At 41.5% G+C, this 25,460-nt stretch overlaps 1 protein-coding gene across 2 annotated transcripts in view; it reads left to right on the forward strand.

Moving 5' to 3' along the window:
- aff2 (AF4/FMR2 family, member 2) overlaps window positions 1-25,460 on the forward strand; it is a 197,884-nt gene that overhangs the window by 132,034 nt on the left and 40,390 nt on the right. For both annotated transcript variants that reach the window (XM_040016581.1, XM_040016580.1), the window contains exons 10-11: window positions 6,883-6,920; window positions 25,258-25,375. In XM_040016581.1, the coding sequence (XP_039872515.1) occupies window positions 6,883-6,920; window positions 25,258-25,375 (156 nt within the window). The remainder of the gene's footprint in view (window positions 1-6,882; window positions 6,921-25,257; window positions 25,376-25,460) is intronic.

Consider the following 25,460-nt stretch of genomic DNA (forward strand, 5'->3'; position numbering starts at 1 on the left):
AGAGCAAAAGGAGATGGAGGAGAGGAGGGAATTGAAAGAAGGAGCAGAGGAAGGGGGAGATGAGGAAAGAGGAGAGGAAAGGAGTGAGGGCAGAAAAAAGAGAGATGTTCCTAATGACTTTAGAAACTGACAGAAAAACAGCAACCCAATTACCGCTGCAGGACCGTCCTTTGTCTCTATCTGCCTGTGTTTCTCTCTTTTTCTCTCTGCGAGCTCGTGATGACAGATCACCTTGGTCAGAGCAAAGTCGGGCTTAAAAGTTCCGTCTCTATATGAAGGCACAGTTGCAGCTGGGAAAAGTGTCTAGCAGAAAGGAAGCCTTAAACACATCACGCCTGCTGCACTGTGCCTTAGCTACAGTAATACTGAATGCAGACGAGTTTTGTTGTGCGTAGGCTGAGTAATGTTACACGACGCTATAATATTAAATTCAGGAAAATGCAGCTGGAGGAGATCAGTTTTAGCTGCGCAGCTTTCGGATGAATCTGTGGAGGAAATCAGGTCTAAAGAGATAAACATGCCAGCCTGACAGAGCTGGTTGGTAAAGGTTAAAAGAGCTGCATGCATGAACTAACTTGAGCTGCATGCACACTGCATGGAGCAGAGAGTTGGCTTTGTCTCCATGGGAAACTCACAGGTGTTGGTCGAAACATTAGCAATAGCTCTGCAGTGAATTAGCATGAAGAGTCTTGAAACTGGAACATTTAAATAGAATTAAGCTGATATCCTTTTTTTAGTTTGAAAAGTTGGTTTAGTTTAGTTTTCCCGACATTGGTTACCATTGTGATCTGTATTATTTTATCTATACCTTTACAGTCACCGGGGTTCATTGCCCAAGGATTAAGCCATTGGCGTTCCAATTGGCAGACAACCTGCTGAGGCCAATCAATGTTCAGCCAATAGTAATGGCAAACGTTTTGACTTCTGCTAGCAGGGAAAGTGCAGGAAATACAAATTTTATTACAAATTTCAGTTATACTATGATCGTAATAGGGACGAGAGGCTGAGGCACGACTACAATGACTGTGAGCATGTGCAATGAACTCTTTTAAGCAACTTTGATGCGTCGAGATAGCGATAAAGCAGCAGCCTACCAACCTGCTTTCAGTCCACTATCAGTTAGTGAACAGTGTTAGTGCATCAGTCAGTGATTTCATGGGGTTAATATAGTTTTTTTTTTTTTTGTATTAATACAGCAAATATCAAATTGGCATAAATCCCAAATCTACACAGGTCCAAATAAACTCTCACAGATTTGAAACATAATTTTTTTCACCAACAGTGATGTTGTTGCTGCAGGTTGGCAAAGCAAAATGACATACAGGGAGTGCAGAATTATTAGGCAAGTTGTATTTTTGAGGAATAATTTTATTATTGAACAACAACCATGTTCTCAATGAACCCAAAAAACTCATTAATATCAAAGCTGAATGTTTTTGGAAGTAGTTGTTAGTTTGTTTTTAGTTTTAGCTGTTTTAGGGGGATATCTGTGTGTGCATGTGACTATTACTGTGCATAATTATTAGGCAACTTAACAAAAAACAAATATATACCCATTTCAATTATTTATTTTTACCAGTGAAACCAATATAACATCTCCACATTCACAAATATACATTTCTGACATTCAAAAACAAAACAAAAACAAATCAGCGACCAATATAGCCACCTTTCTTTGCAAGGACACTCAAAAGCCTGCCATCCATGGATTCTGTCAGTGTTTTGATCTGTTCACCATCAACATTGCGTGCAGCAGACACTGTTCAGAGAGGTGTACTGTTTTCCCTCCTTGTAAATCTCACATTTGATGATGGACCACAGGTTCTCAATGGAGTTCAGATCAGGTGAACAAGGAGGCCATGTCATTAGTTTTTCTTCTTTTATACCCTTTCTTGCCAGCCACACTGTGGAGTACTTGGACGCGTGTGATGGAGCATTGTCCTGCATGAAAATCATGTTTTTCTTGAAGGATGCAGACTTCTTCCTGTACCACTGTTTGAAGAAGGTGTCTTCCAGAAACTGGCAGTAGGACTGGGAGTTGAGCTTGACTCCATCCTCAACCCGAAAAGGCCCCACAAGCTCATCTTTGATGATACCAGCCCAAACCAGTACTCCACCTCCACCTTGCTGGCGTCTGAGTCAGACTGGAGCTCTCTGCCCTTTACCAATCCAGCCACGGGCCCATCCATCTGGCCCATCAAGATTCACTCTCATTTCATCAGTCCATAAAACCTTAGAAAAATCAGTCTTGAGATATTTCTTGGCCCAGTCTTGACGTTTCAGCTTGTGTGTCTTGTTCAGTGGTGGTCGTCTTTCAGCCTTTCTTACCTTGGCCATGTCTCTGAGTATTGCACATCTTGTGCTTTTGGGCACTCCAGTGATGTTGCAGCTCTGAAATATGGCCAAACTGGTGGCAAGTGGCATCTTGGCAGCTGCACGCTTGACTTTTCTCAGTTCATGGGCAGTTATTTTGTGCCTTGGTTTTTCCACACGCTTCTTGCGACCCTGTTGACTATTTTGAATGAAACGCTTGATTGTTCGATGATCACGCTTCAGAAGCTTTGCAATTTTGAGACTGCTGCATCCCTCTGCAAGATATCTCACTATTTTTGACTTTTCTGAGCCTGTCAAGTCCTTCTTTTGACCCATTTTGCCAAAGGAAAGGACGTTGCCTAATAATTATGCACACCTGATATAGGGTGTTGATGTCATTAGACCACACCCCTTCTCATTACAGAGTTGCACATCACCTAATATGCTTAATTTGTAGTAGGCTTTCGAGCCTATACAGCTTGGAGTAAGACAACATGCATGAAGAGGATGATGTGGACAAAATACTCATTTGCCTAATAATTCTGCACTCCCTGTAAGTCCTCGTCAATCTACAACCAGTTGCGTCGAGTCCCCTATTGGAAAGTGACACGTTGCAAACAAGTCGCACTCATCCATTCAGACTGACTCAGGCTGATTGTTTATAAATTAGATGGTAGTTATTTTCTAACCTTTGCTAGTCTGTCTGAGAGTGATTGCAGCCAGTCTGAGTTGTACCATGATTGCTTGGAGACAGGTTGCCTCCCACCAGGTGACCTGTGGCGTCACTTTTATATCAAAGTTGCCCAGATGTTGAGGGTGTTGCACACTCAACCTCTGGGTGAATATTTCATTGTTGTAGCTACTTGCAATCAGTTGCATAAAACTAAGAAATATATAGAAATCGATCAGTCTGTCAGTGTAATCACCAGTTGCCAAATCATTTTTACTGTGACTGAGCCTTTACATGAAGAAAAAGGTCTACTATGTGACAGATATGACAGATATGATGACACACATCACCTCTTCCTATCAAAATAGTTTTAAAACACTTTACATTGGCTTCCTATATCATCTATATTCTGGACGGATCACAGATTGTAAGAAGGGAGCTAACAAGGAAGTAAAGCATTTGCTTCTAGTACTATGAAGCAGTATTTCTGTGAATGGCTTTCTGTTTAGCTTGGCACTTGGCGGGCACTGCAGAATGCAAATGAGCATGCAGACTACAAAATGCACAGAAAACACTTCAACTGCTGGAAATCCAGTACACATCATAGTGATGTACTCAAGGATTTGAATGTGCACTAGGTAGGAAACATGAAACCAGAGCATCAAAGGAAATCTGATTAGCGGAGCTTTACGACAAAAAGACCCACGCTGGTGTTCGGGGTGCCGTTAAGTCTGTGTAATCGACACGTGTAGAAAATATGTTATGTTGCACAAGTGAACAGCTCTGACCTTTTATCTATCCAGTGGCAACATCCTATTAATCATCTAAAGCACATAGTTACAGGGTGACCTCAAATCACAGTCCTGGGTGGTTTAATTGCGAAGCAGCCTCATAAATAAAGAAAAGCTGAAAGAAGTGAACGGTGGGTGTTTATGGAGAGAACAAGGACGACGGGACAAGTGTCAGGACACCGCTTTCACTACAACTTTAATTAAAGCTCAAAATTGGGTTTTTGAAATGAATATGTTTACTTTTAGCCTTGGTAGGTTTTTTTGTGCCTGTATAATCACCAGTTTTGCAACTAAATGCAATTGTTCATTTTTGGCGTAATGCTAGGTGATCTCAGAGTGCAGATCATGTCCACTGCTGTGACTTCCATCAGAGATTGGCAGACTTCCTGCAGAAGAGCAGCAGTTTAAAAAAAAAGAAAGGGCAGAGGCTACCAATGAACCTTGAAATAGAAATATCGCGTAACAACGAGTCAAAGCAAGCTAGACAGCATAAACAAATAGAAGTATAGAAAGGCATCGATCAGTGAGTTCAAAAGGCTGCCGAGTAAATGCAAAGTGTTAAAGTGACTACGTGGGCTTAAAGGCAGCTGAGTAAACAGAGTCCTTATCATGGCTAACACATCGCAAAGAAACACACTTGTTCATATGTTAGCTGTCTGTTGGACATGATTGAGATCACAGCCATCAAACCAAGCAGAAATGCTCGTGTATGTAACAGGACAGATTAAAGACTGATAATGTTCACGAACAGGAAAGTGTTCGGTGGACTTGCTGTGTCAAATCCAGCTGGCATCGGAGGGAAAGATGCTAAAATACAGTCTCTTTGTGTTCCACTTGTGAAAATCCAGCAGCTCCTGTATTTTCAGTAACGCAACCTCCTCGCAAGAGTTGCATCATAAATTCGAGAACTGAGTTCAGGTGTTAGAAATGCTTTTACAAAGTCTCTCACGTGAAAGTAAAGTGACACCGTACAAGACAAGCAAAGAATTCATTGTTCGCTTCCTGTTTAAATTGGTGTGGGGGTGTTTAAAGCCTTGTTAAGACCGTATTGCCGGCCCCACTGTGAAACATTGAGATGTCTCGCACCCACACGAGAAAGGCGAGCGAAGAGGGGATTTTAGAAATATAATCATATACGTCTGGAAAAGCTTTAAGGTCTGAATCGTGTTGCTTTTGGTAAAACAGCTTGTCCCTTTTTGTCGGGAACAATGCTCGCAGCCGTGTTATAACAGAGGAGATTGTGTGAATAAATGCTGGTTGGTTTGTTCTTTATTTAAATCCAAGTAAAGCCACCAGCCAGCTAAATATATTCACACATAGATCCTCTCCATGAGCCCTGCAAGCCTCCCAAAGCCAAAGATCTGAGGAGGTTTGTTGTTCTAGCCTGCAGCTCCGCATCGATCTATCAGAAACTTCACTGGTCCAGTTAATCACCTTATTCCTAGAGAGAGAGAGAGAGTGGGGGGGGAAACAACAACAAGCCGGAGGGAAGAAAAGGTCCTGTTTTTGTTTGAGTAATTCATTTTAATTGTTGGGTTACAGTGCTTGAAGAAAAATTAATGGCTGATATTTGCGGGAATTGAGTTTACTGTTTTTGTTTTGTCGCTCTAATTGATGTAGCCATGCGCAAAAATGACTGGGAGGCGTCAGAGGGAGGAAGAGAGGACGGGGGAGAAGGTGGAGGTTAGGAAAAGGCTTCACTGACATGCTTAATCATCCCCCACCCCAATCCCCCCCCCCCCCCTGTTCTTTTTGCTGAAAGGAGGAAAAGTATGAATAGAAATAAAGCAGAAGCTCGGAGTGAAGAGAGAGGGCAGGGAGGAAGCGCAGAGGAGGGGGTAAAGGAAGAGACGATAAGGAGAAAGTCGAGTTTACTGTCATTTTAATGACAAGAAGTTCTTCTTCTAATAGAGGAGAGCTGATCGAGGGAAGGTGAGGCTAAGAAGGTGAAAAGATAGTTTGTGTTTTCTGGAAAATAATTAAGAAAAGCAACACACACACATGGTTACACTGTCGTTCAGTATAGAGGGGTCGTATCACAAGCTCATCTACACTGAGTGCAGCAGCTGGAAAGGACAACTGTAATCTCAAAACTTTTCTCAAACTAGGATTTCAAATTTAATCTTAAAATACTCTGTCATACATTTGACCTTTGACCTCTGAACAATAATGCTCTATGTCGCTATTTAAAAGCATCGAATAGCATCGCCGTTGTTTGTATTGAAAACGTACAGACCAATAGGAAACAACATAGGGAGAGTCTTTGTTGTGTATGTTACAGGTTCTAATCATTCCCGACTAACTTTTTGTTGGAAAATAAAATAAACTTGTGATCAACAACTTTTTCCCCTGATGTTTATTATTAAATGTTTAAACAAATTTTACTAAACTATGAAAAAACTATGCAGTTAAACTATGCAACATATGTTTTATATCTACAAAAATAATCCTGTGCCAAGCCAGCACGCTCTCTGAGCAGCATTTACTTTTAAGGGAATGGTAAGACATCTGTAGTGCAGTATAACACGTGCATTTAAAGTATTTAAAAAGAACAAAGAAAGCGAAACAAAATAAGATACTATTGCCTTAAAGTAAATGCTGCCCTGAGAGCGAGCTGGGCTGTGATGTATTTTTTTGTGGGTTTTTTGTGCTCAATAAATGTAACGAATATTACCACCCTGTTTCTGATGTTTATTAAAAGATGTTTTAGAGATACATAGTCACACAGACTGTGACGATTTGGGTTGATTTTATTTCTCTTTTTTGACACAGTGTCTAGTATCATTTAAAATCCAACCAAATGAGCGCATTGATCAATTTATCAGCACTGTCTGGAATTGATTTGAATCGAACCATTAGGTGATCGATAGAGGCACGTCGCTCCTCGCTCGTCCTTGTGGAATAACTGCATCCGTCACACTCGGGTGTTTTAAAAAATGAACAAGCTTTCATTTGTTTCTTAATAAGAACATTAATCAGACGGCGAGTAAAGTCAGTGACGTTTATCACACGTCGTATTGTGTTCTCACCATCATCACTGTCTCGATAGTCTATAATCTATGAACATGACTTCTGATTTTTTCTTTTTGTTGTTTCTTTTTGCGACAGGTGTCCGACAAGCCTAAATCCAGAGCCGCAGCCCTGAGGTAAGACAAATAACCAAACGCTGCACTCTGCAGCCTCGTTTTTATCCTCACAGAAAATAGCACTCACAATAGAGCTGGCGTGCAAGCTGCTCTTCTGCCACCGAGAGCAACCTGGGCTAAGGAAGACCGCAGTCAGATGTCGTGTATTACTTGTTGTTTTGGCAGAGAGAAATAAGGCAGATCCACATATGGCCTGCATTAAGTCAAGTAGCCGGGGCATCATGCTTCTATATGGTGTGGCAGCCAGCGAGTCTTTGGCAGAGGGTGTGAGGTTAATGGAGTGTGTGACTTTCAATATCAGCCAAACAACAAGCTATAAATAACTGTTCTTGCCCTGAAACAGGCAATTGAGGTAGCTGTGGTCAGTGTTTCTCTTTCTGTACTTGTTTTTGAAAGCACGGTTTAGGAGTGCAGAGTCGGCTCACACAACCCTCAGCGTCTAACACGTCTCGCTTCAGTAAATATCCAACGTTTTAGCGGGACGTTATTTGATTTTTAGGGGTTTTTTGCTATATGAAGTTAATCGCAAATGCAGCCGCTATTAAGTCTTCTGCAGGTGTTGCGCCTCTAATTCACCGAAACATCTGCGGCGACAGGTGTCCGTTTGATAAGGAGAGTCAGCAGCCTGCACGCTTCAGCTCTAACATTCAGATTTAGGCAGCAGACTCGCTATTTGTATCGCAGGGAGACTTTGCAGGGGCTCTGCGTGTAGACTGTGGCTCTGAGGAGGAAACATAAAACCCTGCGTACATGCATGCATGCGTTATGTTTGAAGGTCAGCGAGTAACATTTCCTCAGGCTCTTTTTTAATAAATGTGGTCTCGTTACAGCTTAACACACATTTAACATTTAGATGCTTCTGTTGTTTGTTCGAGTGTAGGGCACCTTGTTATCGATGCTTTTTGAGTTTCCAGCGTTTCCTTTTTTGTTTATTATCCTGGGTTATGGGATGTAATGCATTGTGCATTAGCGTAATCTTATTTCTGCCAGTTGTTACTGTAGATCAAGCATCAGTAATAATCGTCCTGCGGTATGTTGTAGTAAATGAACAGCTTATTCTTGATTCAGCTGGTTAAGTGGCACATGTACAAATGATTTAAGACCTGCATAATTAATGAACACGTTGTTCCTGATTTGTTTTCTTTTCAATTCATTATTTTTTTCCCACCACATTGTTAATCATTACTCTGCAGCGAGGGACCTCCCAGCCTCAGCAGCTAAGGTTGTCATCCACTGGGGGTCGGGGTCTGGAGCATATCCCAGCAGCCTTAGGGTGAGAAGCTGGGGTCACTCTGGACAGGTTTTCTAGTCAAACAGGCAAACATTCACGGCCAATTTAGAATAGCTAGTTAACCGAACATGGATGTCTTTGGACTGTGGGAGGAAAAGATTCTTCTGTTGTGAGGTGAAAGAGCTAACCACTGCACCGCTGTGGCTCCGTTACCTCTGAGTGTATCAGAGTTTGGATACTTTCCTCCCATATAATAGGTTGTTAGTATCACAGTCACACTCTGGAAAACTGTGGTTGCATGATCAAATTATTGCGGCCATGTGCAATGTAGTCGTGATCTTCTTGCATCTTGTAATGGTGGCTTTGAAGACAGGGACCAGGTCTGCACTAGTCCACTGTTATCAGATTGACACTGGATGGGGTTAAATTAACAATTACATGCGACCTGTGTCTGTTAATTTGGTGATTAGCTGTAAGAAATTGGTAAAAATGTCAAATCTGTATGCATAAATTCACATTAAAGAGAAACTCAGCCGGTTACATTCAGTTTCCAACCAGCCTCGTAGATTTGAAACAGAAACTCCTCCATAAATAGTGACATAGTTGCTGCAGGATGGCAGTTTAACTGCAGAGTGACACGGCTGCTTCATATACGAATATAACCAAAGTACTACGAGTCGGCAACCAGCTGAGTTGTATCGCTTACTGCGAAAAGACACCGTAGACAAGTTGCATTTATTGCATTCATAGTGCAACAAACTGGGATAGCATTTATAAATTAGACAGAAATGATTAGCAAATCTTTGCCAGTCTGTCTGAGAATGATGAGTCCATTTCAGTCAAAACAGGTCGCCTCTCGCCACCTGTGTACTGGACTAACCGTCTAAAGTTCTCACCCACAGACTGAGGCTGAGGGTGTTGCATGTTCAGGGCAGCCATGAATTTTTCCAAGATGCACCGATGTTCCTGTACTGTTTTTACCCCAGTGTGACTGAGCAATTATGGAAGCAGTTGATTATAAAACATAGTTTTATTATAACAGCTGCAACCATCTATGGCTTGTATAATAACGGGAGCAAAGGAGAAGGTGAGAGATGATGTTGCCGAGCGATGCTCCACCATGGCAGGATGTTGGGGTGGATGGATGGGTCCAAAAACAATCTCTTGAAGACTGTCAGTGTTTTCAGTTTCCATTTCCGTGTTCACAGTTGAAGCCGTTTATTGGCCAGCAGTCATAAGGAGCATTGTGATATCAGAAGTACAGGTTTAGGGCTGATTAAACAAATGTTTTAGTCGCCGATGATGAGTCTAGCTTTCTCCAGAGGACTGCATATTTGTTGGTGTTGGTTTTTTTGTAATAATTAATGAATTCATTATTTTTTTGTAGTCTGTCATGTCTGGCAGCTTTTGCAATCAGAATTATGATCTGCACTGTTGTGCCAAACATATTTGCTTTTCCAAGACAAGCTCGGTAAGATCACCTGGTTCATCTTTTTTAATGTATTTAATTGTGCTTCTCTTGTTGCCACTAATTGGATTCTTCACTAAACATATATCTAATTGGCAGAGACACTGCGGATGTAACATTGTCATCAGTGATAAGTTTTCTGAAGGTGTTAAAGCCCATTTTCATTATTTTAAGACATGTTTCCATTTATCTTCCAGGGCTGTGTGGGCTCCCCGGTTTGTCTTCTTGCTAAGTGTTAACATCTTTGGGGGACATATCACCTACTTAATCATTAGAATAAAAAACAATGTTAGATGCATTTTTAACATCACAGAACATTGGAAAGAATCCATGTAAACAGCTGATTTTGGCACCGGGATCAATTTTTCATAAGTTCATCTTTTACTTGCAATGTGTTGTGAAGCCCAGACTGGTGCATTAGGATATAGGAATCTTTTATAAATGAGGCTCGTTGTGTTCACAATCTGAGGGCATTAGTATTCAAGTCTGGAGTGTGACTGTGTGTGTGTGTGTGTGTGTGTGTGTGTGTGTGTGTGTGTGTGTGTGTGTGTGTGTGTGTGTAGATGTGTGTGTGTGAGAGAGACAGACAGACAGCAAAGCAAGAGAGAAAGAGAGTGTGTGTCTGTGTGTGCCCCAGGCCATGTGTTACTCTGCTACCGCTAATGAGCCCATTCACTCTGCAGCCCAATCTACTGAACACCACACACACACACACACACACACACACACACACACACACACACACACACACACACACACACACACACACACACAGATATCTGTGGGGATGCTGGGACTAGAGATGCTGTGAGCGATCCACTGGCTATATCCCCCCGTGGAAAGCAACACTCGCTGTCTCACCCACACTCCTCACACCATCCATACAGACACGCATATTTTTTTAATGCTTGCTCTAACAGCGTTACCCACATACCATCGTTATTGTGCCACACACACAACCACCCACCTTATCATCCCACCACAGTGTATATTAGACTGTATCATTCTTTTATTACTTCTCTGTAATCTTCACAATCTCTGCTAGCTGCTTCTGTTTTGTGCGTTATATCCCGTTCACATCTTTCATCACACTGGTGAGGAAAATCGCCTCCAGTGATATGAACTGGTCTTTTTTTTTTGTGATTATTTTAATAGTAATAGCGTTCGAGTAGTTCTGGGTGGGTAGTCCTAGTGTTATTTTAGTTAGCGGTGTGAATGGTGTTGAATGGGTTTTACTGAGAGCTCTTTGATGTACAGGTCCTCTGTATTCATAACTGGGGACAGCAATAACTCAAAACCATTCAGACACGGGCAAATCAATATGCTGATATAGTAAAGCTCAACAATGATGGATGTGCTTGCATGAGCAGTAATGAAAACAGGCTGCTCGTTCAGGCTGTCGGGTCAGGAAGTTTAGCAGAATGCTTTGACACAGAAGAAGAACCTACTTTTAGTTCATGGGAAAGTTATTATTATTTAATGAGACCTTATTTCTCGAATAGCAGCTTTTCTTTCACTTGTTGTATCCTAAAGGTGTTCAGATTATATAGAAAGTCAGGATGGAGACGGACGTTAACCACGGGCGGTATATTTATGTAAACGTAGGACCGCACGAGCTTAAAAACTTCTGACATGAGCAAGAAATAATTATGGGAAACATTAACCAAATGAGAGAAGAATCCAAACTAAACACCTGCACACTTGAGACATGCAGACACACGGGAAGGTTAACACACATCAACATGGGACAACGGGAAACTGACACAACACATGGGAAACGCAGCAGGAATGAATTAGACGTGTCGAGACAGGGATAGGAAAACTGAACACACTGAACACAGGACGAGACGCTGTCAAAATAAAACAGGAGTACAACACTGAGACCGTGACGAAGATGTAGGAACTTGTGACACGTAGGGCGAGAGACATACACAGAGGACATGACAGACTCTCACAGGAGACATGGGGATGAGGCAAAGACAGAAATAAACTCAAGACTAAACTGTAAGTTATTAAATGTCATGATAACACAAAGAAAGAACCAAATACAGAATAACTCAAAACACTATCTCAAATACTCGGCACTCACTCACGTGATTGGCTGAATGTTACCAGGTAGCTCTGGTTACTTCACTGGTGACACCTGAGAGCAACAACGCTGTGATTGTGTTGGTACACTGTAGCCGGTGGCCGAGCTGTTAATAAGTCACCTGAAAACATTGTAGAGCTCGTCAGTCGAACAAGCTCATTAAGGGTGTCCTGCAGATATTAACACAGACGCTGCATCGCTCGCTGTTTGTCATCGTGCCGATGCTTGAACACAGCCACCATGTTGCTCACCAGCAGGCCGGCCTCTAGGGAGGCAGAGGTCTATACACTATCATAACTCATAATATCATTATAATCAAGTTTGATTTGTTACAAAGCCTACAACTATATGTATAATACATATGTGGATGCTTATGTAGCTACAACTCAAGTATATGTTTCAGTTAATTGTAGTAAAAGAGAATCCAGCACCCAGATAATTTAGGAGTATTTAACATAATAAGACGTTCAGCTACAGGGCCAATTAACCGTGGCACTTTCAGTGAAACATTACTTTAAAAAATTTACATAAAGCAGCATTAGCTGAGTTTAAAAGAAAGACTTAGTGCTTATTGTGATATATCAAATGAAACACACAGAAGAGGTTATTAAAAAGGCTGTAAAACCACTTGCACAGTCACATGCTCATATATTAATTTGTGTGCTGAAATAGATCATCTTAAAGTTAAGACTAGTGACTGAAGTTAGTGGGAGTAAAGAAATACCTCGACTGATGTGACAGGTAATACACTCACCAGCCACTTTGTTAGACACACCTGTTAAACTAAGATATCTACGTGATTACCTTAACTGTACTTTTAAGTAGTCGTGTTTCATTTCTGTTGTAATGTAACCAGACGTGAACGCACTGACGTTGGTGATAAATAATGCAATCATGTTGGCAAGTTAAACAGACAGGTTAAGCAGTATCGTGCAGCTTGGCGCAAGTTCAAATGTAAAAACACCTTTTCAAACAGTGTCACCCCTGCTGCCGCCAGGGAACATTATGCTACATATGTAGAAATGGAAACCTATTATAGCCTTCCCCACAGTAGCGCCCGGGGCAAACACACTCTCACACAAGCCACAAATACACAGATGCACATGCACGTATCGCTGAATCCTGGAGGCCGAGAGAAGCAACGTGAAGGTGAAAACAAAAGGTTTTCTTCTGCAGATTTTAGTTTTCATGCAGCCATGCTTAGTAAATGCTTAATAAATGCTGTATCTGATTTTGTTTGATTGAGTTTTATTGTTAGAATTTATTGATTTACTCACCCGACTAATAATCTTCTTACCAACAAGGACTTTGTATTTCCAGTAATTATTGATAGATGTGTACACTGGTGTCCCACAACAAAGTAACAGCAACAATTTCATAAATCATATCACATTTTCACTTTCTATCCTACACAGACATGCGTTAGGTAAACAAGCACACATGCTGGAGCGTGCACACACGCGTGATTGAGAGGGAGATGGAGAGAGATTATAAAGCCAGCTGTGCGGCAGGAAGCTCTGCCAAGTGAAGGGCAGAACCAGCGAGCTGAAGGCAGATGATAAGATGACAGATGAACTGAGCCCAGATGGCCTCCACATCTTCACTTCACAGTCCCATAATGCTGTTGTAATTGTGCATATTTTCACTCCCTTCTCCGGTTATTTGAAGAACCTGTAGTTACCTGTTCAGCATGATCACTTTTCCTGCAGCCTCTGTTGCATCGTGTCTCCGCTGGCAGCAGTTTATCTGAGCGGTGGCCTGTCTGGCTCAAAGCCATGTGCTCTCTTGTCTAAAGAGCCTGATCAATTCAGTTTAACAGCAGAGGCAAATGGAACATGAAAAAACAATATCAGCAGCTGTCTATTGTCTCTTGATTGTCCTCCTTGCGTTTAATACCTGCTGGTTAATTAATGGTGACCAAGTCCAGAGTGAACAGTACAGTGTAAAGCTGATGGACCCTGGAGAAAGACCAGAAAACAAAACCTTTCTGAAAATCAGATGTAAATATCACTATATACGATGAAAGTATAACTTAACCATATACAGGATTAACTATAGTTTTTACAGGGCTTTGTGCAGTCATGTGAAAAACTAAGTGCACCTTTACCGTTTCCAAAGGTATTACCTTGTTACCCTCTTAACCTTGTTACCCTCCTAACCTTGTTACCCTATTAACTTGTATGGAAGCTGTAAGGGTCGACTTTGTTTTCCATAGGACCGCAAGTCTATTCAGTTAAAGCACAGAATCAAACAACAGTTGCCTCCAGCTGCTTTATATTGATACAATAATACAGAAAACCCCAGGAATTAGTGATAGTGGGAAGGAAGAACTCCCTTTTTGTCAGGAAGAAAATTTCAGATGAACCAGGGTCAAGGAGGGGCATTATAGACAGCGTGCAGAGTTTGATATACAGTGGGGCAAAAAAGTATTTAGTCAGCCACCGATTGTGCAAGTTCCCCCACCTAAAATGATGACAGAGGTCAGTAATTTGCACCAGAGGTACACTTCAACTGTGAGAGACAGAAAGTGAAAAAAAAATCCATGAATCCACATGGTAGGATTTGTAAAAAATTTATTCGTAAATCAGGGTGGAAAATAAGTATTTGGTCAATAACAAAAGTACAACTCAATACTTTGTAACATAACCTTTGTTGGCAATAACAGAGGTCAAACGTTTACTATAGGTCTTTACCAGGTTTGCACACACAGTAGCTGGTATTTTGGCCCATTCCTCCATGCAGATCTTCTCGAGAGCAGTGATGTTTTGGGGCTGTCGCCGAGCAACACGGACTTTCAACTCCCGCCACAGATTTTCTATGGGGTTGAGGTCTGGAGACTGGCTAGGCCACTCCAGGACTTTCAAATGCTTCTTACGGAGCCACTCCTTTGTTGCCCGGGCGGTGTGTTTTGGATCATTGTCATGTTGGAAGACCCAGCCTCGTTTCATCTTCAAAGTTCTCACTGATGGAAGGAGGTTTTGGCTCAAAATCTCACGATACATGGCCCCATTCATTCTGTCCTTAACACGGATCAGTCGTCCTGTCCCCTTGGCAGAAAAACAGCCCCATAGCATGATGTTTCCACCCCCATGCTTCACAGTAGGTATGGTGTTCTTGGGATGCAACTCAGTATTCTTCTTCCTCCAAACACGACGAGTTGAGTTTATACCAAAAAGTTCTACTTTGGTTTCATCTGACCACATGACATTCTCCCAATCCTCTGCTGTATCATCCATGTGCTCTCTGGCAAACTTCAGACGGGCCTGGACATGCACTGGCTTCAGCAGCGGAACACGTCTGGCACTGCGGGATTTGATTCCCTGCCGTTGTAGTGTGTTACTGGTGGTGACCTTTGTTACTTTGGTCCCAGCTCTCTGCAGGTCATTCACCAGGTCCCCCCGTGTGGTTCTGGGATCTTTGCTCACCGTTCTCATGATCATTTTGACCCCACGGGATGAGATCTTGCGTGGAGCCCCAGATCGAGGGAAATTATCAGTGGTCTTGTATGTCTTCCATTTTCTGATGATTGCTCCCACAGTTGATTTTTTCACACCAAGCTGCTTGCCTATTGTAGATTCACTCTTCCCAGTCTGGTGCAGGTCTACAATACTTTTCCTGGTGTCCTTCGAAAGCTCTTTGGTCTTGGCCATGGTGGAGTTTGGAGTCTGACTGTTTGAGGCTGTGGACAGGTGTCTTTTATACAGATGATGAGTTCAAACAGGTGCCATTCATACAGGTAACGAGTGGGGGACAGAAAAGCTTCTTACAGAAGACCTTACAGGTCTGTGAGAGCCAGAGATTTTCCTTGTTTGAGGTGACCAAATACTTATTTTCCACCCTAATTTACGAATAAATTCTTTACAAATCCTACCATGTGAATTCATGGATTTTTTTTTTCACATTCTGTCTCTCACAGTTGAAGTGTACCTCTGGTGCAAATTACTGACCTCTGTCATCATTTTAAGTGGGGGAACTTGCACAATCGGTGGCTGACTAAATACTTTTTTGCCCCACTGTAGATATAGACTTTCAGCCTGTTCTCACAACAATATAGTGACGATTTGTCACGTCCGGAGGCGTTCCTGAGGAACGCGAAAGGTGACCTTCAGCATTCATATGCTACGCGCTGGGTTGTGGATGAAATCCAGCAAAATGATGCTCCTGCGGTCATACACGTTCCAGCCATGTATCCCTAACCCTGTAACCTTATCCCTAACCTTAACCAGCACTCTAATGACGTTAGATAGTGTTTTCCAAAGCAAATTAAGTAAAACGAACGTACATGTGTAGATTTATTCCAAACTCATGTTTCCTCATTTTCCGATCTGGTAATATAGGGACGTGCTGGGTGCCCGGAAGCGTAATATACTGACGTTTTGTCACCTGGTGTAAAATGTTACGCTTTGGGAGTGAGAACATGTCACTATTTTAACTAAAGTATTCTTAATTTAAGCACAAATCAATCTGAATGTAAAAGTAATCTTAAGCTTGTTTTTGAAAGGGGCTGCTTCAAATCATGATGAGTCATAAAGCAATTAAACAAAACCTGAGGTTGAACTATAATAATAATCATACAAGTCTAGTCAGATTTAGCTAAAAAACAGTATAGTTTAAGTTTAGGAGGAGACAATGACTTCAGTTTTTAAAAAAGGCCCTTTCACAATGTACACACCTCCTCATGTTTCTATAGTGACGCTTTCTTCCCCCGGTCAGACATTTTACATGCACTCAGACTACCAGATGTGTGTGGCTGTGTAAACACACTCTGTAACCACTGCTGTGTTTTTGTGGTCAGGCTGGACCCACAAACAATGAGGCATCATGACACTAAAAGACAGACATTCTGTACTTGAGTAGAAATACAGATACTAGTGTTAAAAAGACTCCAGTAAAAGTTGAAGTACTCATTCAACTTCTTTACTCCAGTAAAAGTGAAAAAGTACCGGCTCTGAAATGTACTCAGAGTAAAAAAGTAAAAGTAGCTGATTTTCTATCACCTATTTTTATGCAAAGCAGGCTGAACCTTGTGCTGCATTCATTTAACAATAAAATAAAATTAGTAGATGGGAATAAAAGTTACTCAGCTGGAATCAGGAAAGAGAAAAAGAAGGAAAAAAACATGTTTATTTTCTGAGGGTGACTTTGCCTCGAAATAGAAAACATGTGTAGGGAAGAGGTTCAAGTGGATTCAGCAGGTGGAGGAATCCTAGAAATCAGTAGTAGTGGCTCATTGTGTGGGAAAGAATCACAGCTCATGATCTTTTCTGTTCAGAGCTCCAGCAGATTTTTATAGCTCAGGCTGTGATCAGCTGACCTGCTGCTGCTCTGAGGTTTACTGCTCTTTGTGGATTTACCTGAATTTAACAGAAGTTTCATGAACTGATTTTCATCCTCGACACTGACACTACACGGTCTGTGCCGGCTTTGTATTAGACAGTATGGTCTATGGTATGAAGGTAGAATTCGGTCAGTGGATCTCAGCATCATCAGCTTAAAATCATATGAATCTCTGCTCCCCTCGATGTAACCAAACTCTGCCCATGAAACCAGAGCCGCTGTGCACCAGTCACACTGTTCTTTACTTTAAATCCATCACAGTGCAGCAAACTAACCTGTTTGTCCTGCACTGAACTGCAGCGGATTTTCATGCAACCTTAAATAACAACCTCAGTTTGGTTTGTAGCACATTTCACAATATGAAAAAAACCCCATAATGCCACATGTACTTTACATTTCCAGTTCATCAAACAGCGTCCTTACTATTAAATCTACCCTCTGTTCTTCCTCTCCTGCCTTTCTTATCTTTCTCCATCTCTGAGTGAAGTCAGCTCTCTTCCTTTTCTGTGAAATACAGCAGCTGGACCTTTAGTTGTTTGTTGAACTGATAGAAAGGTTACATTTGAAATTACCTGACACTTAAAAAAATGTAACTCCCTTTCTGCTCGCTCGTCTTCTGTATGGATAGAGGCTGAAGTACCGCAACTTACAGACACCTGCAGTTTTTCGGGTGTTGTACCAAAAAAATTAATAAATAAAAACACCCAATTTAACCCCTTCAACTATGCCACACAGGGTTTTGGGGTTTGTTTGTTTTTTGCATCTTTCATGTCTTTTTGTGCCACATCTCCTGGTAATAAATGCATTTCATGTGTTTCAGTTTGGGTTCAAATCACTTTGATGTTCGAAACCCGCCGTGATGTGAAATAAAAACCCCTCAAAGCGTTAAACCAAAAGTAACGAGCCTGTTTTGAAAATGTAAGGAATACAAAGTACAGACATTTGTTTGAACATTCAGGGAGTAAAAGTGAAAAGTTGTAAGAAAAAAAACTACTCAGGTAAAGTACAGAACTGAAAGCTCTACTTCAGTACAGTTACTTTGTTACCTCCCGACTCTGCTGAAGGACCAGCATTATGTGCAGCGTTGCAGCTTGCTGTAGCACAGGACTGTGACCCACACACACATTTTCCACACGTCTCACTGGTATGATAAAGAAAACAAAACCTCCAAAAACCAGGAATTACTTCTACTGAGCTCTCCCCCTTGACCCTGTTGATAGTTCCAACCACGAATACTTTGTTGAGTCACTATTTAAAAGGCTGCAGCCTTTAAATATGTGGGTGTCGTGTGGATCTTGTGAGGCCCACTGGACATATCAAACCAACGGATCACTTTGTCAAGGCTGTAAGGCTTTCATTTCCCCTGTTGTGCCTGTGATTTTATCACACAAATAAACAGACACCGAAGCTTCTGCTGGAGCCTGAAGATCTGACAAAGGCTATTTTGTGAGTCTTATCTGTGTTACTTATGCAACGTTGACACAGGAATACACAGGAAAAAACCCAGAGCGAAGCCTCTTTGTCCTAAATAAGCAAACAGGTTTGATGCTTACGACATAAACAAGGACAGAAACACTAATTGGAAGCACTGAAGAGGAAATTGTCTTTCGGGTAGTTTGTATACAGGAAACATATGTCCTGTCACTTCCTTTATATACAGCCTTATAACACAGACTGAGCTGAGTGATTATAAATACATGAACAAGGTAATATAAGATATTATGGGAGACAGGATATCAACAATAGGGATTTAATAATGAAATAAGAGCTAATATCTCAAGCTCACTCAGAGATAAGTGACATATGTTTCACCGTTTCTAACTGACAACAAGGGGAATGTGTTTGGAAAAACTAGTAACTCAGTGTCCATCAAGTCATCGGCTCAGACACACTAATGCACTCCTAGATGAAGTTTGTATGTCTTAACTTGAGCTAAACATCTGAGGCATGTACACGAAACGTCCACTTAAAAGCTGCTCCGTCAGTCTGCACCAGCTGGCGCCGCATTTTAATTTGGCAACGACGGCGGCATTAATTTATTTCTGACGGCTTGATGGCTGATTCCTGAGGAAAGAGGAGGAAAGCAAGCCAGATGTAATGCTTTCACACGCATACTCATCTCCTTTCATCTCCTTCCTTCAACACATACTGTTTATGTTGCCAGAATAAAATAGGCTAGAGAGCACTCAACTGAAAATCCCATTGAGAGTAAAAGACGCTCACGCTCCTCCTTTAACTTCACTCGGCGCTCTTTAAACAAAAACGAAACACATCAGAGCGGGAAACGTAAACTCGTGTCGGGCAGTTTTTGTCTTTTGACGAATGACGAGCTGAAACAAAAAAGCCTCCCATCAGATGCATTAAATGCCCTTTGCACCATTTGCCCATAATGTTTCTATTGTGGTGTGAAAAAATACATTTTATGTTGCAAACGTCTGATAGCAACACAATGAATAATTTAAAGAACTAACATCACCCAGGTCCACTTAAACAGTTCTGTAGAGGGAGCCCGGCACTCGTACAAGTCTTTCCAGCACTAATGACAAACAAGTGCAGCCTACTTCGATGCAGCAGATGCTCAGCTGATGTTTGTTCTCACCTTGATTTCTTGCCAGATGTCTTATCGGCACTGTGGGCTAGCTGCCCACCGAGGAGAGTTAGAAAGTAGACTCTCATTAAATAAGACGGTGCTTTATATGAAAGCAAGCTCCAGTTTTTCCTGGAGCAACAACAGAAGCAGATTGTAATCCGGCTTAAGAAAAAACTGCTGACCAAAAGACTTCTGCCTGCCATCGGGGTCACGTCAAGTCCAGTGTCATATTTTGGGATATTTGGGGGTGAACTTTGAACTTTGCCAGATCTTTTTGCACAGTAGTGGACAATCAGTTTGCTTTTGGAGCTTTATGTAAACTAAATGATAACTACTTAATAATTCTCTTGAAGAGATGCATCAGGTAACGTCCTCTTGTAGCACTGATTTAAGCCTCTTTTGTCCAAAAGTTATTCATTTGTTAGATGGAAAAGAAAGAGTGGCATACTGTAGTCGCGCCACAGTCTGGGTCTTTTGGACTTGAATCAATAATATTAATGAGCCTCCTCTGCAAGAGAGATCTGCTGCTGACTCACACACACTTGGTTCTCTTTGGTTACACATCAAAAGATCTTTAAAGGCAGTAAGGGACATAAAAACGTCGGCTTAGACTGAAGTCCAGGTTATGTCTGCTGTTACCATCTGTCTGGCATCTCAACTCATTTCTTCATTAATCTGAGCATAAGCAGGATCGTCACTAAAAAACTTGACAGTCCTTGTTTTCAGTTTCATGCTGAAACAATCCAGAAATGCAGTTTCTCAGTTAATGTTCACAACATTCGTCACATTGCCTCCCATTTCCTTATCAGGTATCTGACGGACACAACACTCACCACTCCAACATAAACACATACTAGACTTTAAACAGTGATATTGGGCCAAGCTGTATAACATCTCAGATTCTGACTAAAGAGAACTGAAGGAGCAACAAGTGTTTAAAAGATCATTGTCTGGGGATATAATCCATTATTTGTTTTAATCAGATTGACAGTGAACAGTAAAAAGCAGTCTTAAGAAACTAGAAACAGAAGTTATTTTTCATATGTACTGCAAATATGAAAAATAAATTAGTGGGGAAAAGCACTACAACTGTAGTCTGGAAACATTAATATAATTATAATCATTGTAAAAAATAAAGCTGACTACTGATTTCACCTACCGTGGATTATTTTTAGAACATAACTCTCGCGATAAACGAGGGGGCGCTGTATATCAAAGTAGCGGGTAAGGCCTAGCAGACTCAATCCGGTCCAGTCGCCTGTGCCGAGACACCGATCAGCCAGCGCTGACTCAGTTATCATGTTGAGTAGCCCTTCTCATTGTTGTCATGAACTGGATATCGTCTTTGTCCTGCCTTCCTCAAGAATCTAGTAAAAGTAAAAAGATAAAAGTTGCATTAATATTTCACTTAAATCTGTTAAATAATCAGAACTATGACTCAGAATTCTTGAATGAAGTTTCCCTCGTTCTGCTCGATGTGTTCAGATGACATATATTCACTATATCAGCTTTAGGGCGTCAGCATGTCAGTTTGTTTGTAGTGTATCATGGCGCCTCCCAGGGGTTAACAGAAGATGAATTAATACATCCGCTTCTCATCTGGATGCATTTGGCCTCATCAATAAATTTCCCCCAGGCATAGGAAAGGTTACCTAATGACATTTAAGCAGCACTGACATTAAGCAGTATATACATAACCATCACAGCACATGAAGAAAATCAAAGTCCCCTGTTACAGGAAAAAAAGAGAGAAATAATTGGGAATCATATCACTGACTCATTTCCTGTGTTACTGTGATGCTGATTCACCAGCCAGGCAAAGAAAACCAACACACATACATGAAGCTTTCCTGCGTTTCTTAAAAATACTTTCCGAGGGTGCCTTCGTTTGTCTTCCAAACACACAACTGGCAGAGACTGCACGATGTAGGGTATGCATAGGGGCGCACACAAACATGTATACGAGGGTTTAACACAGTGCTTTGCCAATATTGTTTCAACTGGTTTGCTATTTATTAATTTAATTTAATTGAAACTGAAAGAGAGGGAAGACAGAGAATAGATGAGTAATGATAGAAGAAAAACAGGACAGAGACTGCATTCATACAGTCTCTGTCACTGTGTGTGTGTGTGTGTGTTGCCCGAGGAACAGTTGATGGATTTGCTGCTTGACTGCTCACACAGATTGGTGCCTGCTGTGATGGCAGCCTTGAACTGAAATTACGTGCACACTCTCACATACACAAAGGGAACTACACATAATTGCAAAAAAACTGTGTGCGCGCACGAGTGTATTTGTGTGTATTCTTAAGTTGGGACGAGCGGGCGTGTTGCCTCCAGGAGGCCATTTAAAGCTCTGTGGAAGGATGGATGAACACAAGGCCAGCCGAAGCACCAGAGAAGATGAGACAGGTTCAAAATGCTGTGTTTATGCATTTATTAGTAGCTAGGCTTTTTTTTACCCACTGATAGGTGCGTAATTTTTTAGCAAAGCAGTCATAAAGCAGTCGACTCCTCTGATTATTATCTTTTGTTCAAAAAAGTGTGTGAAATGTTTTTGAAGTGAAGAGAAAACAGGGATTAGTTTAAACGTCCTGAAGGATCTCAGAGCTGCGTCCTGAGCTCAGTTTTCCAGTTACTCTGATGATAGGCTGAGATCATAGTTCATCCAGGTCTTGTTAACTCCTCCCTGATGACAAAAATGAGAGGTGGACAAATAGTTTGGTCTTGAAAGTTGTGAAGATTTGTGTTTTGTTCCGATGTTTGGGCTAAACAGGGATAGCAGGAAGAAAGAACGTTCAACGACACCATCTATTAATCCACCAATAACGACGGAGCCTGAGAAAAGATTCTGTCTTACACAAAAACTACTTTACCTCACACTCATTTCTCCCCAGTTCCATCAGGATATATGAGTTTTTATTAAATGCCACATACGATCATTAGCTGACATCAGGTGTTTGAAACAGGTACCTGTGAATTCCCTATGGAGACGCTGAGGACAATAAATTGTATGTAAAAATAGCTATATTGGACATATATGTTCAATTAAATTAAAGTGTGTCAATAATCTGTATATGTATGTCTCTTTATGTGATTCTTATTTCCTTCTGTGGCTCTTAGTGTGATTTAATTTGACACCCTTGATTAAAGAATGAAACACATTGGTTGAATGGGATCATCTCTAGTGGAAAGTTACTGAGACAGTGTTGTTTAGACTAGAATGAGAGAGCTTCTATAATAAAACTGTTAGAGGCACACCACCATTTTGAGATCCACGGCAGCGTGTCATGCAGGACGCATCTCCCTTTTAGAAGTAATAAAGTGTTAAATGGTCTACTGAGCAGTGTTTTGTCTTCCATCGGATGCCTCTGAGAAATCCAAAGAACTCGGTGAAGTGTTGATATTTACAATTGGGGGCTCGTCCGGGATTCCAATAGGAGGCTGAGGAAGATAGATTGGGCGATCTGGACACAAAAGAAGGTGTTGATATTTATACCTTCTTTTGTGTCTTTTTCTTCATTTTGAGTATAAAGCGATGAAATTAAATTGTCATACGTTGTACTTGGGTAGGGGTTGTGGTGACACGGAGATTTATTTATTCATTTTAAAAATGGAGGCAAGCCCAGAATTTGTAATAAAACATTGATAATGTAACGATATTGCAGATTATTTGAATGTTGCATACATACACACACAAAGGCAAATATAAACTGGAAAAAGGGATAAAATGCAAATCATTCAAATTTCCCGCCAAAACTGCTGGTAAGTTATCATAGCCATCATTTAGAGCAGATGTCCCCAAGCCCCACGGCACGGACCGTGGTCGTTTGGGCCACAAGACTTGAGGCTCGGGTGTGAAATTTATGGGTTTTATTGGTTTTTATCGTTAACTCGGTTTCCATGGGTCTTTTCCCGTGTGTTATGAATAAATCTTTTTTTTGGTACCAGTACTGGTTTTATTTTGTTGTATTTATCCGCAACACCTTAAAGGTCGGTGTGTGAAAATATTGTCGGACATAAACCGGTCTGTGGCGCAAAAAAGGTTGGGGACCGCTGCTTTAGCATCAGGGATTTTGGGACACGACCCTCAAAGTCAAACTTTTCTCAAACCTGAGGTAAGAATACCACTGATTGATGAATTAAATGGCTATCCAGGCAATCGAAACGTGGAAAGTCAACTACCTCTGCTTTTATTTAAATGAGAACCGTTGTTGGGTGCTGATTAAGCTCACATCCCACGAGGCCAGAGAGCAGCGGTCCGGGTTATAGTCTAACCCAGCGGTCCCCAACCCCCGGGCATCGGACCGGTACCGGTCCGATGCCCATAACTCTTCTATTTTTTGGTACCGGTACTAGTTTTATTTTGTTGTATTTTTCCGCGACACCTTAAAGTCCGGTCCGTGAAAATATTGTCGGGCATAAACAGGTCCATGGCGCAAAAAAGGTTGGGGACCGCTGGTCTAACCCACAGGCCTTTGCTACATGTCTTCCCCCTCTCTCTCCCCTCTTTGCTGTCTCTATCCAAAAAATGCAAAATGCCAAAAAAATAATAGAAAAAAAAAACATCCAACAGAACACCCCTGTTAGACTAATAAACAAACCTTTTGCTTTTCGAGGTAAAATGCATTTTTCTTCCTCTTTATTTTACATGAACATCGCACATATTCAAAATATAAATAACAGTCATCTAGAACCCCGCTCATCGCTTTAACGCAACAAACACGTTGGCTCATCTCATTCGAACCAGACTGATAGGGAGCTACGGTCTTGACACTAAAGCCAGAGAAGCAGTACAAGCAAGAGTGAAAGTCACGACCCAGCAGGTACTTTAAACAGCCCTGACACTGATTGAGACTAAGTGGCAGGATGAGTCAGTAAACACTGTAGGGCTTCATCCAGTAGCAGTGAACAAAGGCTGTTTGCACCCACACACGTCGTGCATAAATTAAAGTATATTTATATAAGAAGGGCACTTCTGATACGTTTTTAATGTGCTTGTTCAAATTCGTGTCCAGTTAAGGGTAATTTACTTCCTGAGTTTGAAAGTTGGATTTAAACAGACAAAAAGATTTGAGTTCAAGCCAGCAGAGAGGTGACTTTGGTGATAGAGTCCTCTTGGCTGTGCAACGTTTGAAATCAATAAAAGACATAATTGACTTGAGCTGGCGAATGAGAGGTCATGCCAGAATTTTAAAGTCTTTTATAGTGGATGTCATGTTGTTTAGAGAGAAAGGAAGAGGACATGCAGATGTTTAAGCCATGATTCTTTAAAAAGATCATTTCCTGTCCTAAATTTATGGATGATTGAAGATTAAGTATCATCTGGATAAAGACCATCTAACGTTCTGAAAGTGTAAACCTTTGTTTCTGACAGGCAGTGCTGACAGTCATAACAAAAGCAAAAAGCAAAGCAGCGAGTGGACATCCGTGTCATCCCGCAAAGTGTGAAACTTTGTGCTGAAACTTTTTGGTGTAACCTCATTAGCGGTGACAGTGTCCGTCGCTGTGCTTTCTCAGCATCCAGTGAAACTGATTTTGTTTTGTTCCATTGTGACATGTTGATCCCCCCCCCACACACACCCCCATCTACCCCCCATTCTGTCTGTCTTTCTTTTTTAGTGGTGCATCAGGGAGCAGCAGTGAATCAGAAAGCAGCTCAGAGTCTGACACCGACGAGTCTGAGAGCAGCTCCAGTGACAGCGAGTATAATCAGGCCTCCCGCACAAACACTCCAGAGGTAGGATGACAACTCGATCTGTGTGTGTGTGTGTGTGTGTGTGTGTGTGTGTGTGTGTGTGCGCTTGTATGTGTGTGTGTGCTTG

The sequence above is a fragment of the Simochromis diagramma genome, unplaced genomic scaffold, assembly GCF_900408965.1.
Source record: "Simochromis diagramma unplaced genomic scaffold, fSimDia1.1 OVJJ01000685.1, whole genome shotgun sequence".
In the NCBI taxonomy this organism is placed as follows: Eukaryota; Metazoa; Chordata; class Actinopteri; order Cichliformes; family Cichlidae; genus Simochromis; species Simochromis diagramma.